Raw genomic sequence first — 15393 nt, forward strand, 5'->3', positions numbered from 1 at the left:
ATCTGCCACAAAGCGTGGGCTTCCCGAGGCAGCCGGGTCCTCGATCACAAGTGCATAAATCTGCTAAGAGCTTTCAGTACAGCGATGGACTGATGGAGAAGAAAGAAAAAAGAAAAGTCCAGGCAAAGAACAGCAAGCACTGAAAGGCGGGTGGAACCGTGCAGAGAAGTAGCAAGCCATGCTCTACGACGGGACAGACGGTCACGGGCGCTAGGGCTGCCCTTTGGCAAAGTGGCCCTCCGTGGGTCGAACATGCCACGAATTCATACGCACGGGTGGTCGGTACAGAATAGTTCTCGGGTCGCTCGGCGGCACGCTTTGCGATGGAACCCTTAGGCGCGACATTGAACTGATTAGCTATTCACAGGTCTTGTTCTGGAGTCGTGTTTTTTCGTTGCATAGAACATCAGGCGGGTGGGCGGGCGGCTGCCCCCCGCCACGGGGGTGTCGGCGGGGCGCTGCCAGCGCGGGGAGGCGGCGGGGCGCGGGCGAACCCCCTCCTCGGGCTGCCTCCCCCCTGGGAATCCCCTCCTGGCAGGGCAAGTAGGCTTTGGCCGCCGGCCGCTGCGCCGGCCGTCCCCGCAAAATGGCTTGAGAAGGACTTGGATTGCACAGTAAAAGGAAGGATACTGCCGGAGGCAAAGCTCTCCTGATCTTGTTCCACGGGATTTGTGCTCTTTTGTAGCCTCCTGCACTCTATTGCTTCTACAGACGACAGCCCGTGTGCTAACTCATCGCACAAAGCAAAGAGGGAAGAGGATTTGATATAAATTTTAGAAAAATAAAACCCCGAAACCAAAAGAAAATGAACCCAAAGAAACCGAGAAGAAAAGGACCCCCCCTGACGACGCCCCGTGCCCCCCCCCCCACCCCCCGGTGCGGATGAGGTATACAGAGAAATCAAAGTGGGATGATTAAGGCTGTTCTTGAAAGAAAAGGGGTGCCCGGCGGCAGGCGCGCTGGCTGCGTGGCGAGGGCGAGCGCGGCCCTTTCAATGCTTCCAATGGCTTCGGGACACGCGCCCAGCCGGCCGCGCCGCCTGTCAGAGTCCTATGGCCTCGTATTTCGGTAGTAAAACAGTGTTAGGTCCTAGCTGACGCGCTCCGGGGCTCCCCGCGGGGCCGGACGCGGCTGCAGTGCAGGGGGCGCGGGGAAGGCCCCAAGGGGCGGGCGGGGTCGGGAAGGAGGAGCGGCGCCCACGGCGCCCAGCCCTCGGCTCGCGGGGAAGGAAAAACCTATGAAGAGGCCAGAGCTGGGGTTCAGAGGGAGCAACTCTGCGTATAATCTTGAGAAAGGGCCGCAGCCCACCTACGGGGCCTGACCCGACGGTCCGGACCAGGCCCGTCCCCTCGGGGCTGCTGCCGGGGCTCGCCCGCCGTGTGCCGCGCCGCAGCTGCTCGCCAGGCGTGGGGGACACCCGCCCCGGGGCGGCCGCCGGGCCCCCCTGCTCGGCCGCCGTTTGGTCCAGCATCCAGGGATCGCCCTGCTTTCAAAAGCTTGCGAAAGACAGAGAGAGAGAGAGAGACACAGAGAGAGAAGAGAGAGAGGCGTTAGTCCGAGCTGCCCGCCCCGCGGAAGGGACCCCGCCGAGCCGCAGCGCTGACCCGAGCACAGGGCCCCAGAGAGCCAAGAAGCACTGCCGGCCGAGCAGCTGCCGCCGCCTCCGCCCGCCCCCGCGCTGGACGGGCTCCCGGAGCACAGCCTGGGCCGCACAAGCCTTCCCTGGAAACACAGGGTCTGCACCAGCGCTGCCGAGACTGCGGAACAAGGCCAAGCCTCCACCCCTTGGCTTAGGGCCAGCTCCTGGGGATGCAGATGGGGATGAGTGGCCCAGCACGAAGGGGATGGGTCCGTGGCATGGCAGGGCTCAGGGAATACTGGTGCCCTGAACCCCACAGAACCTCACTGGAACCTCAGAGGTGGTGGTGTAGGGGACTTAGGTGCAGGTGTGCCCTGTACACTCACCGTTATACTCAGAGTCTGGTGCCGCGTGCTGAATTCATTGGCTTCTTCATAGGTTTTTCCACTGCAACGACTCAAATCTCCACTCACTTCCCAACTCCTGCAGTGGAAGGGAGGAGGAGGGCATGAGGCATGGATGAGGCAGGGAGAACCTACAGCACAGTGCCTGGTGCTGGATGCACTCACCTTGTGCCGTTCTCTCACCAGAACGAAGTGAACTTCTTGCCGAAAGCTGACACCGCTGTGGGGAAGTCAAGACAGGTGTCAGTGTGGCGTAGTGACCCTGGTCCCCCGCTTCCCTGGGCCCCAAACTGTGGGAGCACTGTATCCCACTGGATGCACCCAGTGCCTGACTCCATCTCGCTGCAGAAGAGCATCACCACCCTGTCTCCACCCCGGGAACAGCCCTCACCTTCAGTCAGTTTGCCTGCTTGTTCCGCTGCCCCCCCTGGCAGGATTTTGGAGAAGACACTCTCTCCTTCCCCGCCGGGCTGCCCCGTGGCCATGCCTGCGGGACCACGTGGCCCGGCTGCCCTTGGACCGGCCTTGCTGTCTGCTGGGGAAGAAACAAGGCCACTGTTAGCCAGGGCTCAGGCCCAGCTGAGGGAGCTCAGCTGAGCTTTGGGGTGCCAGGCAGCTGGCACAAGGGGGGACAGATGGCACAGTGCCACTGGGGCTCACTGACCTGCTGCTCCCAGAGGCTGTGCTGACGGCGCTCTCCCCGGCTGCTGTGGCACTTTTGCTGCAGGTTTGGACGTGTCTGTTGGCTCCGCTTTTGTCTGGAAAGGGGAAAACAGCTCTCAAGGCTCACCCTCCCATCAGAGCATCTGCCAGGAGTGGCCCAAGCCAGGAGGTGACACCAAAACCCCCAAACACTGCTCCACAACCCCAAAAGAGGCAGCAAGGGATCCAGGACATAGTGATGTCCCCTCCTGGGTCCTCTCAAGGGTGGATGGCAGCTTCCACAGCACCCAAGGGTGTCTGTGGTAGGTGAGTGGGATATATATTACTCCGTGGTTCCCATTCCCAGCCCTTCCTCTGCTAGCCCCTAGCCACTGCCAGCTGTGCTGATTCCAGGCAGAGCTGTGTGATTAGGATGCAGCCTCGCCAGCTAAGTGTGTACTTACTGCCGGTGCTGGGTGTCCACCGGGCTGTGCATGGAGTGTGGTTGGTGCCTTCCCTGCTGCCTGGGCTGGCCCTGGCTGCTGCTGCGGTGGCCGGGATGAGGCGGGTCCCGGTGTCCTGCCCCTGGTCTCAGGCTGTGCCGAGCTTGCCGGCTGGGCAGCCTGGCGTGCTGCCGGCTGCTGCCGCGCTGCCGGCTGCCCTGCCTGCTGCTGCCTGGCCGCCGGCTGCTGTGGGTGTGCCAGGGGCTCCGGCTTCGGGGCTGGCGTGGCTGACCCATGTGGCTGAGAAGGTTTCTGTGCCTTGGGGGTCTCAGCGCCATGGTGGTGAGCAGCGGGGCGGGATGACGGGGCGTAATCAGCGGAGCTGGGGCCGTACGGCGCGCGGGACTCGGGCTGCTGCGCCTTCTTGGGGCCGGCTGAAGGCCCATGGCCACGGGGCTCATGGCGGCCAGATTCTCGCGGGTGCTGCTTTGATGAGCGGCGTGGGGGCTCGTCGCTGGTGTGCCGGGAGGAGCCAGAATGGCGGTCATACTCCCTGTGGTGCCGGTGCTCGCGGTGCTGGGGGTAGTCGTCGTGCTGCCACGGGTCTTCATCGGGGGGCTCGTCATAATCGTGGTAGGTGTGCTTAACTGGGGGTCTCTTCTGCGAGGAAGAGTGGCCACTGTAGTGCCTGACCCTCTCTGCCCGCGCCTCCCTGGGCTTATCAAACCAGTCTGTCTCCTCCTGACCCAAATGATAGGCTTCGGAAACCAAAAACAAACCACAGTCAATCTCTCGCTCGAGGCTGCGCGGGTGGAAGCCATGCAATGAAGTGGGAGGGGTAAGCAGCGGGCACGCGCGCAGGGGACAGCACGTGCCGGTGGGGACGGGACGCGGCGCAGCAGGGCACCGTGCAGGACCGGCTAACACCGAACACCCAGGGCAGGGGGAGGAAGGCACGTGTCAAGCAAACTGAGGCGGTGAGAGTGTCTCTGCGTACGAGCAGACGGGCATGCTCCGGGGAAGTGCCATGCTCTGGGGTGGTCACCACGGGGAGCTGTTACCTTCGCTGTCCGAGACAACGCAATGGGCATCATCCATGCCGTAGCCCTCCTCGTGCTTGTACGAGTGACTCCTTGGCACGTCTTTGATGTGCTTTTGCACATCAGGCAACGAGTGGCTGGAGCAGAACTGGGAGCAGGGGTCCCCCATTGACTGGGGGCCCGGCCCTCCCGCAGTACGTGACCCCCCCATTGACTTTCCCATGGGGCTGACGGGGCTTTCCTCCTCCGAGGGCTGCGAGCGCATGGGCGCCCGCCCACGGCTCTGGCTCATGCTGAGGGATGAGGGCTTGGAGCTGACTTTCTGGGAGCGCTCCATGCTCTCCCGCTCATAGGACTTGCTCCGACCACCCATCTCCCGGCTGGAGGGCTTTTCCACCCCATAGCCAGAGGAGCGGATTCTGCTGCTGGAAGAGTAAACTCGCTCCTCCTCATCCACCAGATCCCGGCTGGAGACACCGTAGTACTTCTGCTGCTCATAGACATTCTTCTTCAGGCCATAGGTGATCTCATCTTGCATCTTCTTGGCCCTGGAGGCCACATTGCTGCTGCCAATCGAGGTGGTTGTTGAATAAGAGGCCAGGTCTGACTCCACATCTTTGGCTTCTTCAATGGGGGAGAACTTGGAGATCTTCTGCTCCATGCCCTGCTTCCTGTGCTTGCTGCGCTTGGAGGAGATGACGGCAGGTGCCAGGTTCTTGGATGAATGCTTCGGTAGTGGTGTGCCAGAGCTGTGCTTGTCCATCCGTGAGGAGTGCCGGTACTCACTGTCCCCATAGTAGTAGCTTGAGCTGGTGGAGCTCCCGGACACCCTGCCATTGCTTTCTGTGCCCCTGTAGTAGCTGTTCTTCCCACGATGGTCAGGGCCATGGTGATCATAGATGTCCTCCTCAGACTCCTCCTCGGCTTTGGTGTAGCAGCAGGGACGGCTGGAGCTCTCGGTGTCCCCCAGATCACTCTTCTCTCTGCTGTGGCGGCTATCGGTGCTTGTGCCCACCGGCTCTGCTTTCTGCCCATCCACTGCTGGACTCTCCTTGGTGAGCTCACTGATGTCCTCAATCATCACATAGTTACGGGGGATGTTCTGCTCCAGACTGGTGTAGAGGGACTCAGAAGAGTAGCTGGCTGAGGGGCCCGGTGCCGTGCTGGTTCTCTCAGCTGGCCGGGTCTCAGATGCCTTGTACTGCTCATAGCCACCGCTCGCTGGTGCAGTGCTGAAGGTGACATCAGGCGCGGCAGAGGAGCTGGTGGCTGCACCTATGACCTCGTAGTTGGTGGGGATCTTCTGTTCTAGGTCAGCCAGAGAGGTCTGCCGTGGCTTCTGGTGCCCACCAGCTATGTCTGCTGGGCTCTGGTAGAGGGTGGGCTGTGCCGCCGGCACGGTGGCTGCCCCAGCAAAGGCGCTCGGGGTTTGGTAGGGGTTTTGTGGCTGGAAGCCTGGCTGGGCTGGGGTGCCCAGCTCTGGGTATGCGGTGCCAGGGGCTGAGAAGCCACCGGGCGAGGTGAAGGTGGGTAGTGGAGCTGCAGGCAAGCCATCCTGCGAGGTGCTGGCTGTGGGATACTGCGGGTGCTGCAGGCGTGGCGGCGGGAAGGCGGCGGGGCCCTGCGGGGCAGGGTACGGGTAGGCGCCGTAGGAGGCGGCGGCGGCGGCGGTGTAGTCGGGGTACTGCCCGGCAGGGCGCAGGCCGGCGCTGTCATAGGCAGCGAGGCGCAGGCTGTGCAGCTCGCTGTCCGACAGGTAGTCGCGGCGATCCCCGGGGTAGCGCAGGTAGGGGTGGTCCCGCCCACCAACCCGATCCTTCAGCAGCGACTCCTTGCGCTGGGTGATTCCGAGCTCCAGGTACTTCAGCTTTGCATCGATCTCCTTCTCCTCCTCGTCCAGCTCCGCCTGCTTCTTCCGCAGCTTGGTGGCCTCGTGCTCCACCAGCCTCAGGTCACGGTCCAGCTCCTTCAGCAGGCTGGCCTTGGTGACAGGCGCGGTGGCCTTGGGAGCCAGGCTGCTCAGGTAGAGCTGGGAGGCAGCTGGGCTCGCCAGGGGCACGTGGGGCTCCTCAGGTGGCGGGCTGGGCAGTGTCCGCTTCACCTTGCGTGCCAGAGAGCTGGACTGCAGCCCCCCCACCTGCAAAGCCAAGTGACATCAGGTCAGGGGGGCAGGTGGGTGTCCTCCCCACATCCCACCCATGCCCTCCCAAGCATTGCCATGGTCCTCCCATGTCCTAAGTGCTGGGGTGAGCATCCCGCTGTGCACGTGTTCCCCCATGCACTGAGAAAGCAACGTTTATGTAAAAGCGCAATAAATAGGATGGAAGTAACAGGCAGGGCGCTTTCCGTGAGTAATTACCGGGGGTGGCAGCCGGCCAAGAGCTGAGCTGGCCACGTGCATACCCTCTGCTGCAAAAAATGCTTTCTGACCGTGGGCACTTGGCAGAGCCACTCGGGGGACTGCCGGTGGGTGCTTCTGCCCCAGGAATTGCCCTGGGACTTCTTGGCTGGGGACTCAGCTGCCTAAGGCAACCTCGGGGAACCACCACAATCCTAAATGGAGCTTTGCATGGCTCCTCAAGAGAAAAGGGGGACCCATCTAGAGCAGGAGACAGTCCTGATGCTGCCAACCCGCAGCATCTCCTGCCTGCTGACAGGGTCATGCAGCCAATGGACCTCCAGGGCCTCCCTCCAGCTGCTGGTATTGGCATGCACGTCTGTGGCTGCCATCAGCCACCACAGGGAGCTGGCCTTTTGAAATATTAATTGCCACAGTGCTAATGAAACTGAAACATCCCAAGGTGCCTCCTGGGGTTGTTCCCTGGGGTAAGGTTGTTCCCTGTGGTGACCTACCTGTGAGCTGGGGAGCAGTGGGTGTTGGTAGAGGGAGAACCTGTCCTTGCTGGCCTCCTCAGAGGTGGGGCTGATGGGCTTGGGGTCAGACAGGGAGCGCTGCATGGTCTTGATGGGGCGTGGCAGCGTCTGCTGGCGCTGGGCTAAGTCGGTGGTGAAGTGCTTCTGTGGGGGGACGTGGGCCTTGTTCAGCCGCTCGCTGGTGGCAAAGGAGGACTCCAGGAGGCGATGGGGGGACAAGGGGGAGACGGGTGAGTACAGGACCTGGGGAGAGCGGGGTGGCTGGCGAGTCACCAGCTGGGAGAGGGATTCGGCCGGCAGATGGGACTGGTAACCGATTTCCAGGGGATCTGGCTTCTTCTTCTCAAACTTGCCCAGAGTTTGCTGCCGGACAGTGTGGGGGTCCAGAGGGCCTGTGCTTACTATCTGGAGGTTGGTGGAGTAGGGCGGGATGGTGGTGGGCACTGTCAGCTGGGGAACCACGACACCAGGCTGGGGAGCTGGCTCTGGTTCTGTCTGGCAGGCCAGGCTCTCACCCCGCTGCGTCTTCTCTGGGGCTGAGATGTACTTCACGATCTCCACTCGGGGATCATGGGTGGTGATGTGAATAGAGGGGGAGACGCGGAGGAGCTGGTCGGGCTCTGTCTGCACCGAGCAGTCGCTGATGGTCTGGATGCCCACGCTGGCTGTGCGGGCTGCCCCGTCCGCCTTGCCCTCGGTGCTGGCCTCAGCGTGCCGCGAGGCCCTGGAGCGCCGGCGGCGCACAGGCTGCTCCCACTCCCCGCTGTCCTCCTCGTCCGTCTGTACGCTGCAGTCGGCGCTGCGCCGCGTCCGTCGCCGCCGCGACAGCATGAACCGCTCCTCGCCATCTTCCTCATCCGTCTGCACGCTGCTGTCTGCCATCTTCCGTGCCGCAAAGGTCTCCTTCTCGTAGGCATCCCTCAGCCGTGGCATCGAGTTCCTCTTCTTGATGCCCCGGCTGGGCTCCCAGGACTCCTCAACTTGAAGTGACATGTCTGAGGCCGAGCTGCTGAGTGGCCGCTGTGGCATGGGGTAGCGGGGACCGGCGGGTCCCTCTGGAGGTGTCTGGCCCGGCGGGGGCCACGCCTGCCCATTGTGCGGCATCACCCGCGGTGCCTCAGCGGGCCCCTCGGGTGGGCGGGCAGTGGGCTCCACAGGAGTGGGGAAGATGGTCTTCTGCCGCTTCTGCTCCTCCAGCTGCTGCTGCAGCTGGTGCTGCAGCTGGTGGATGTGCTCGAGCTGGAGGCGCTGCTGGGCGAGCTGCTCCCGTTGCAGCGCCAGCTGTGCGTGCCGCTCCTCCTGCTGCTGCTGCAGTACCTGCTGCTTGATGCACTGCAGCTCCTGCAGCTCCCGCTGCACCAGCAGCTGCTCCTTCTCGCGGTGCCGCTGCAGCTCTGCGCGCTCCCGCTCCAGCTCCTCCTGCAGCCGCAGCTGCCGCAGCTTCTCCAGCTCCACACGCTCCCGCTCCAGCTGCAGCACGTGCTCCTGCTGCTTGCGCTGACGCTCCTCTTCCCGCTCCCGCTCCTCCCGCTGAGCTCCATCCAGTGGTGGCTTGGGCGCTGGTGGCACTGGCCCACTCTCCTTGGGGGCTGCTGGTGCTGCTGGTGCCTCTGCTCGGGGAGCAGCTGGTGGTGGTTCTGCTCTCTGCAAGCCAGTGGCAGGCGCGGCAGGGGCAGCGGGGACAGCAGGCGCTTTGGCAGCGGGAGCAGCACCCACCGCTGCCGGTGCTGTGCTGGTGACGGGCTTCCCCAGGTAGACGGGTGTCTCCATCATCGAGGCTGCTGGGGCCGGCCGGCTCGGGGCTGGGAAGCGGTAGAGGCCCTGTGCTGCAAGCGGGACACGGGGGGTGACAACTGGCAGCCTGGCCAAGCTGGCCAGTGGGACTGCTGCCACACCACCTGGGCCATAGGGTCTATACATCCCCCGCAGCATGGGCCGCAGCACCGAGGCCGGCTGGGTGGTGATGGGCAGTGTGGAGGCGATGGGGGTGTTGATGGTGGAGTAGATCATGCCGTCTGCAGCCCGCACGGTTGCAGTGGAGGGAAGCATTTGCCGGATGGTGCCCAGGCGGACTCCAGGAACATTGTACTGTGCCAGGTTGCTGAAGCCCTGCCTTCCCTCAGGGAAGGTGGGGTTGTACATCCCACTGGGTTTGGGGGGTACAGGGCCCTGCTGCTGAGCTGCCAGACCCCCTGTGCCCCCCTGCCCAGTGCTGGGGCCGTAAGGCAGCACATCAGGGCCGTTGGCATGCCGGCCCCCATACTGGTCCATGGAATTGAGGGCAGCACACATGCGGCTGATCTCACGCGCCGTGGTGGCACTGTAGTGGGCCAGGCTGGACTCCTGGAAACTGGCCAGGTCCCCTCGGTGTGAGAAACGGTAGTCAGAGTAGATGTTGGAGGCTGAGCTGTACCTCCGCATGGGGAAGGGATGGCTCAGCATCTCTCCCGGTTGTCGGAGGTCAGAAAAAGAGCCGTACTGTAGCCCCTGGCCCAGGTAACCCCCCTCAGCAAAGCCCACACTGTAGGAGTGCTTCATGGTGCTGAGGTCCACAGCAGCATCACCTGCTGGGCCAGGGAAGGGCTGGTCCCCCTTTGTGTGGTAGTAGCCCATCCCGATTTCGGAGAGGTTTGTATCTGACATGGAAGAGTAGAGACGTCCGAAGGCGCTGGCTGGGTAAAACTTCTGTTCCTCATAGAGCGCAGGTGCTGGGGCTGGCTGCTCCCGGTAAGGGAAGGTCTCTGGCAGCTCTGGCTCTCTGCTGCCATATATTGGTCCACCAGCTTTCCGACCAGGCACCACTGCTGCCTCCCCGGTTTTCTTCTCTGGCATCTTGGAGGTGGGGTTGAAAGCACCTGTGCAGCTGCCACCAAAGGGGAACTTGTAGACCATGTCACAGCAGGCCACCTGGCTCTCTGGTTTCACGCCCGTGAGGTCCAGGACATTGGCTGGCACCTCTTCCTTCAGCACTTTGGTCACTGGGCCTGTTGCAGCCTCCTCCATATGCACCATCATCACCTGGGATTTCTTGCCGCCCATGGCAAGGAGAGGGCTCTGGCTCTTCAGCTCTACTGGCACTGCTCGGTACACCTCCGATCCTGGCTCTGGTGGGAAGGACTGTGGGAGGCCGCTGGCATTCTGTGCCCCACCGGTCTGTGTGAGGAGCACGTCCTTCTTTGCCATCTGGCCCGGCATGCCGTACCTTGCAAATTTGGTCTGGGGGGCAGCAGTGGGCTCGGGCTTGCCACTGGCCACCCCACCGGCTCTGACAGTGGCTGTCTGGACACCCTGCTCCACCTGCTTCACCTGCGCCAAGCACACTGGGCTCCCGGCCCCCTGCCCAAAATCCACACGGCTCTGGAAAGGGTCTCCATAGACCACAGGTTGCTTGGACTGTGAGAGAATCATGGGAGAGGCAATGGCCAGGCTGGCAGTGGTGGCTGCTGCGATGATAGCGTGGGGCTGCTCCTGGGCATTGAGGTTGATGATCAAAGGCTGGATGGCCGTGGACTGCCGGTTGGGGATGTGGTCCAGGGTCAGGCAGTACTTCCTGGCCTCAGTGGCCAAGGACGTGAGATCCATGCCTTGGTCTGTTATGATGATGGGGGCAGACTTCAATGCGGTCCGTAAGTCCACAGCATTGCTGGTTGGCACCTTGGGCCCTGGCTCCACCCGGGACGTGCCAGGGATGGAGGAGATGCGGCAGAGGGAGATGTTTTCTGCAGGGAGTGCTCCCCAGCTGTACAGCCCTGTGATGCCATCAGCAGCTGAAGTCACGGCAGGTGTTTTCTGGGCGTGGTCCTTCACTGGCTGTGCCCTGATGTAGGCACCTGTTGGCTGCTCTGGCTCCGGTGTCTGGGTGTAACCATGTGCCAGCAGCTGCCGGCTTGGCTTGGTGGGGGATGAAGTGGGAGATGTCAAGGCTCCAGAGCTGACTGGCTTGGTTTGGCTGGCTGCATCGGCCGCCAGTGTGATCACCATGAAGGGGGAGTCCTGTGAGGAGGCCTGCCGGGTCAGGCGTGGCGAGCCCGCCTGGTGCGGTGTCTGCGTCCCCTGCGCCACCATGGGGGAAGAGGTGTCCGGGCCAGCAGCAGCAGGACCCTCATAGGAGAGGACTGGGCTCTGTGTCTGAGTGGAAAACTCTGCTGTGGCCTTTGTGGTGCGGGTGGGACTCTGTGTGGGTGAGGTGGGTGAGAGTGGAGGGCTGGAGCTCTTGAAGAAGGTGTATGTCTTGGGCAGTGTGGGCTTGCTGTCACTCACGGCTGGGGTCTTCTCCCTGGCTGTCTGCACACTGATCTCCACTGTCCTGGTTCTGGTGGTGTCCTCAGTCTGTGAGCCATAGCTGACAGTGCTCTTTGATGGAGTGTAGCTTCTCCCAGCTATGGATGGGGCCTCTGGACTTGGTGAGCTGTAGCTCTGCAGCACAATCCCAGGGCTGCCTGCTGCTGTTGTCACCGTGCTGGTGCCTTTGCTGTAAGCATAAGGAGTGGTGGTAGCCTTGGATACTGGGCTGGGTGCTGCCGCAGCACTCTGGAGCTTGGCTAGGTCTTGTCCCTCTTTTGCAAAATGCTGAGTGACCCGGACATCGGGAATGGTCTTGCCAGTGCTGCTGTCGGAGCTGGCGAAGGAGACAGGAGCAGAGAGCTGTGTGGGGCTTGTGCCGGGGGTGAGCGGGCCACCATTCTGCTTCAGCAGGTCAGCATAGGCGCTCTCGGCATTGAGGAAGCGCTTCTCCTGGTACGCCTCCTCTTGTCCCTTCACCTTCTCACCCTGCTTGAAGGCCAGGTCAAAGGAAGAGGACTGGTGCATCCTGGAGATGCTCTGGGAGGTCTGCAGGATCTCCTCGTACACTGCTCCTGCCTTCGGCAGGGCACTGGGATAGTCGGGCTGGGAGGAGCGCGTGAGGCCACTGTCGTACCGGTATTCCTCACCATATTGGTAGTCAAAGCCATTCTGGTCCTCAGTACTGCGGTAGCCAACCTGCTGGTAGGTGCTGCTGGAGGAAAAGGCAGGCTGGGCTTGCTGCACCTGCTGCTTCTGCATCATCTCTGCCTTCCTCATCATCTCCTCATAGGCTTCCTCGGCGCTTTTCAGGGGCTTGCTGGTGGGCTGGCTGGCACCACTCTCCACCTTCTCTGTCGGTGAGTACAGTGACATGAAAGTGGGCAGGTTGTATTCGCTGCCAGACTTGTACAGCTTGGAGGCCACAGCGTCAAAGCTCTCTGCTTCTGAGTCAATGGAAGGCGAGTACTCGGAGCAGGAGGAGCGGTGCAGCTCCTCCATCTCTGCCGCCTGTCGCAGCTCCTCTGTGGGGGAGGCGTCCTCGATGGGTGAGAGATTGCTGGGGGGGGTTTTGGAGCGCTCCCTCCTCCGCTGGGCCCTCAGCTCCTCCTTGTCACGCTTGGTCTTGCGCGCTGTGCTCCGGATGCGCTGCTGCTCCACCTCCCGCATCTTCTCCTGTTCCCGCAGGAGCTCCTCTTCCTCCCGCATCTCCTCCTCCTCAGATGAATCCTCAATGGTGGGCAGCAAGGGGCCGTGTGAGCGATGCCGAGCCTTCCTCTGCTGCTTCACCTCCTCCAGCCGCTGCCGGCGGCTGGGGCTGCTGTCGCTGTCCTCCTCCAGCGAGGAGATGGAGGTGGGTGAGGTGCCCGAGGTATAGCTGGGTGTTGTGGCTGGCAGGGTGGAGGAGTACTCACCCCTTGAGCGCTCCTCAGGGGAGCCTGTCAGGCTCTCCATCTCCAGCTCAGGCTCCCGGTCCGCACTGGTATCTGGTTCCTGGCCAATCTCCATCTCCCGGCCATAGCCAGTTGTGCTGTTTAGCTCGATGGTCTTGAATCGCCGCAGCCCACCCTGGGCCGTGCTCAAGTCATCACCCTCCACTGCCTCCACCTCCTTGCTGTCCTCTGTGTACATGCTGCTGGCACCATGTGGCAGGCGCCTCTTGGCCAGCGCTGGCTCTTTGCCCTTCTCTGCCTCGGTCTTCTGCCCAGCTTTGGTGATGCTGTACTTGGTGCGCCCGTAGCCTTCCTCCTCCTCCTCGAGGTTGTCTTCCTCAGCACTCATCTCCAGGATCTGTCTCCGCATGAACTCCTCATCGGTCACCTCTGCCTCCTGGCCCTTGCTCCGAGGGGGCACTGGAGAGAAGCCCCCCTCGCTGCTGTCCTCCACGTAGTCATGCCGCAGCTTGCTGCCAAACTCATCTGAGGACTCCGCACTCTCCCGACGCTCCCGCTGGTTGTCCCACTCCTCATCCTCCTCCAGGATGTCCTCCAGCTCCTCATCTGAGTCAAAGGCTTCAGGAGTGATGGAGAGGTACCGTGGCCGCTGCTGTTGCCGCTGGTCCTCCTGTGGCTCTGTGCGGCTCTTGCTGCGCTCAGGGGACTCTGTTGGTGTGCCCCGGCCTTCCAGGAGAGGCCGCATGCTGCTCTCCAGCTTGGTGAGCTCGGAGGGGCTGGGGGGGCTCTGCCCAGCCAGCCCAGTGCTGCTCAGCTTCTCCTCCTCCTGCTGCACCAGGCCGGTGATCTCGCTCTGTGAGCTGGAGATGCCGTCGGAGGAGTAGCCGGTGTCGCTGAGGCTCTGGGGGCTGCGGGACAGGTCCGGGGGGTAAGGCTTGCTGCTATCCTGCAGGCAAGGGAGAACACAGAGTCAGATCTAGGCTGCTGCTCCTACTTCCCCCAGACCATCTCCTAAGGAGCACACAAAAAGTCTGAATACCACTGGGAGCCAGCCCCAAGCAAAGGCTGGCGGGCACCCTGTGTCCCCCAGTTCAGTGACATGTCAGCAACTTGTCTGTGCTAACAAAGGCAGGTGAGAGGGTGGGCTGCAAGCAGGAGATGGTACAGCAAATGACCTCAGGCATAAAGACATTGGGGGACTATTAAATACATTTGAAAAACTGGGCCCTCAGGCACCCTTCAAAAGCAAGGCTGGCCCCAGGATCCTTGCTAGATGGCAGAAAAAATAAACAGCCCCTTTTAATTGGCTTGACAACTAGGCAGTGTAGGCAGTCTCTGAGCCATGAGGACTGTGCCATCACATCCAGCCCCAGTGCTGATGGTAGGGCCTGTCACCCTGCCAGCAGAGAGGCACCACAGGCCACTTGATTTTGGGGGTTTCTTCTCTGGGGGCTGCACTCAGCTGCACTCAGGAAGGCAGACATTTCCAGCTGGTGGGGACATTGGTAGAACGTGCTCCCCATGGGGGGCTCTGCTGGATGCTGCTGGGATGGTTGCTTGTGGGGAAACACCATCCCAAGGTAGCCAAATGTTTCCTCAAATTGTTTTGAATTTTCAAAAAGGTGGAATGGAGAGCTTGAAAAACACCCACTGCTGCAACATGGAATGCTGGAAAATTAGTTTTCCATTTGACAACAAATCCCAACTACCCTTATATTATTTTAAATATACTTATATTATTTTAAAAGAAATCCAAAGGCCAGACATGACCTGAACTATCACATTTTGCCCGAATTTATGTGATCCTAATAAAAAGAAGGCCAATACCAGCATTCTGCCATGGAGCCTGTGAAGGTCCTTCCCAGTTTGTGGGCACAGTTCCTGATAGAGGCAAAGCTCAGGATGCACCCTAAGAGCTCACCTCCTGCTCCTTCGCCCGCGGCGCCTCGGGGAGTGCCTGGCTCTCCTTGCTCTCTGCCTCTGCTTTGGAGGTCACACTCTTCCCCCTCGGAGCGACACTCTCAGGAGCTCTGGAAGGCTCCAGGGCAGCTTTGGGCAGGGGCTTTTCCTCTGCCGGCACCAGGGGCTTCTTTTCTGCTGGCGCCGGGGGCTTCTTGTCGGCCGGGGCAGGGCTGGGGGTCTTGCTCTGCTCGGCAGCCCGCAGGCTCCTGGCGGGCGAGGGCTGCTGCTCGGGGGGCGCCGCTGGCTCGGCGGGCGCGGGCGCTCTCTGCTGCTGCCCGGTGCCGGGGGGCTGGTGCCGCGGGGAGCCGCCGGGCGCCGGCTTTGCCGTGGGCAGCGGCATCGGGGCGGGGTCGCCCAGGCTGCCCTCGAGCAGCCGCTGAGTTTGGCAGTTCAAGCACAGCCATTCGTTCTTCTGCAAGAGAATGGAAGGAAAAGTCCTGTTGAAATTCTGGGAGCTTCACCCCCAGCAGGAGCTCTGCTGGTGGGTCACCTGGCAATAGTGCAGAGGGCTCGGCTCACCCAAACCAAGTAACCGGCTGTGGACGGGCGTGCACATTGCAGGTACCCTGCAAACCATCCACATCCCTACCCTTGTCCAAAACACAGAGATGTCCCGATAAGGCTGTGGCATAGGGATTGCACACTCTGCTCCACAATCCCCCAGCATCACCAGCTCTTTCATTCTTCAGCCTTGTGGTATTTCAGATTTAAGTGAAATTAAACAATCAAAGGCAGATTACTACCGTAGCTTAACACTTCTCAGCACTATACAGC

The 15393-nt window shown here is 61.8% G+C and overlaps 1 protein-coding gene across 2 annotated transcripts in view; it reads right to left on the minus strand.

Annotated features, from left to right (window-relative positions):
• Positions 1-906: 906 nt before the first annotated feature.
• The window catches only part of BSN (bassoon presynaptic cytomatrix protein), an 87086-nt gene continuing 72599 nt past the window's right edge, over positions 907-15393 (minus strand). Inside the window, exons 4-12 of one of the 2 annotated variants that reach the window (XM_079317002.1) lie at positions 14579-15031; positions 6962-13603; positions 4130-6245; positions 3090-3826; positions 2648-2741; positions 2375-2515; positions 2145-2203; positions 1966-2059; positions 907-1496 (exon numbers count right to left, since the gene is read on the minus strand). In XM_079317002.1, coding sequence (XP_079173128.1) covers positions 2163-2203; positions 2375-2515; positions 2648-2741; positions 3090-3826; positions 4130-6245; positions 6962-13603; positions 14579-15031 — 10224 coding nt within the window. In that variant the 3' untranslated portion in view covers positions 907-1496; positions 1966-2059; positions 2145-2162. Of the gene's footprint in view, positions 1497-1965; positions 2060-2144; positions 2204-2374; positions 2519-2647; positions 2742-3089; positions 3827-4129; positions 6246-6961; positions 13604-14578; positions 15032-15393 lie in introns of both variants that reach the window. The other variant, XM_079317001.1, reaches the window with a different exon arrangement.

Source organism: Erithacus rubecula, assembly GCF_903797595.1.
Source record: "Erithacus rubecula genome assembly, chromosome: 13".
Classification (NCBI taxonomy): Eukaryota; Metazoa; Chordata; class Aves; order Passeriformes; family Muscicapidae; genus Erithacus; species Erithacus rubecula.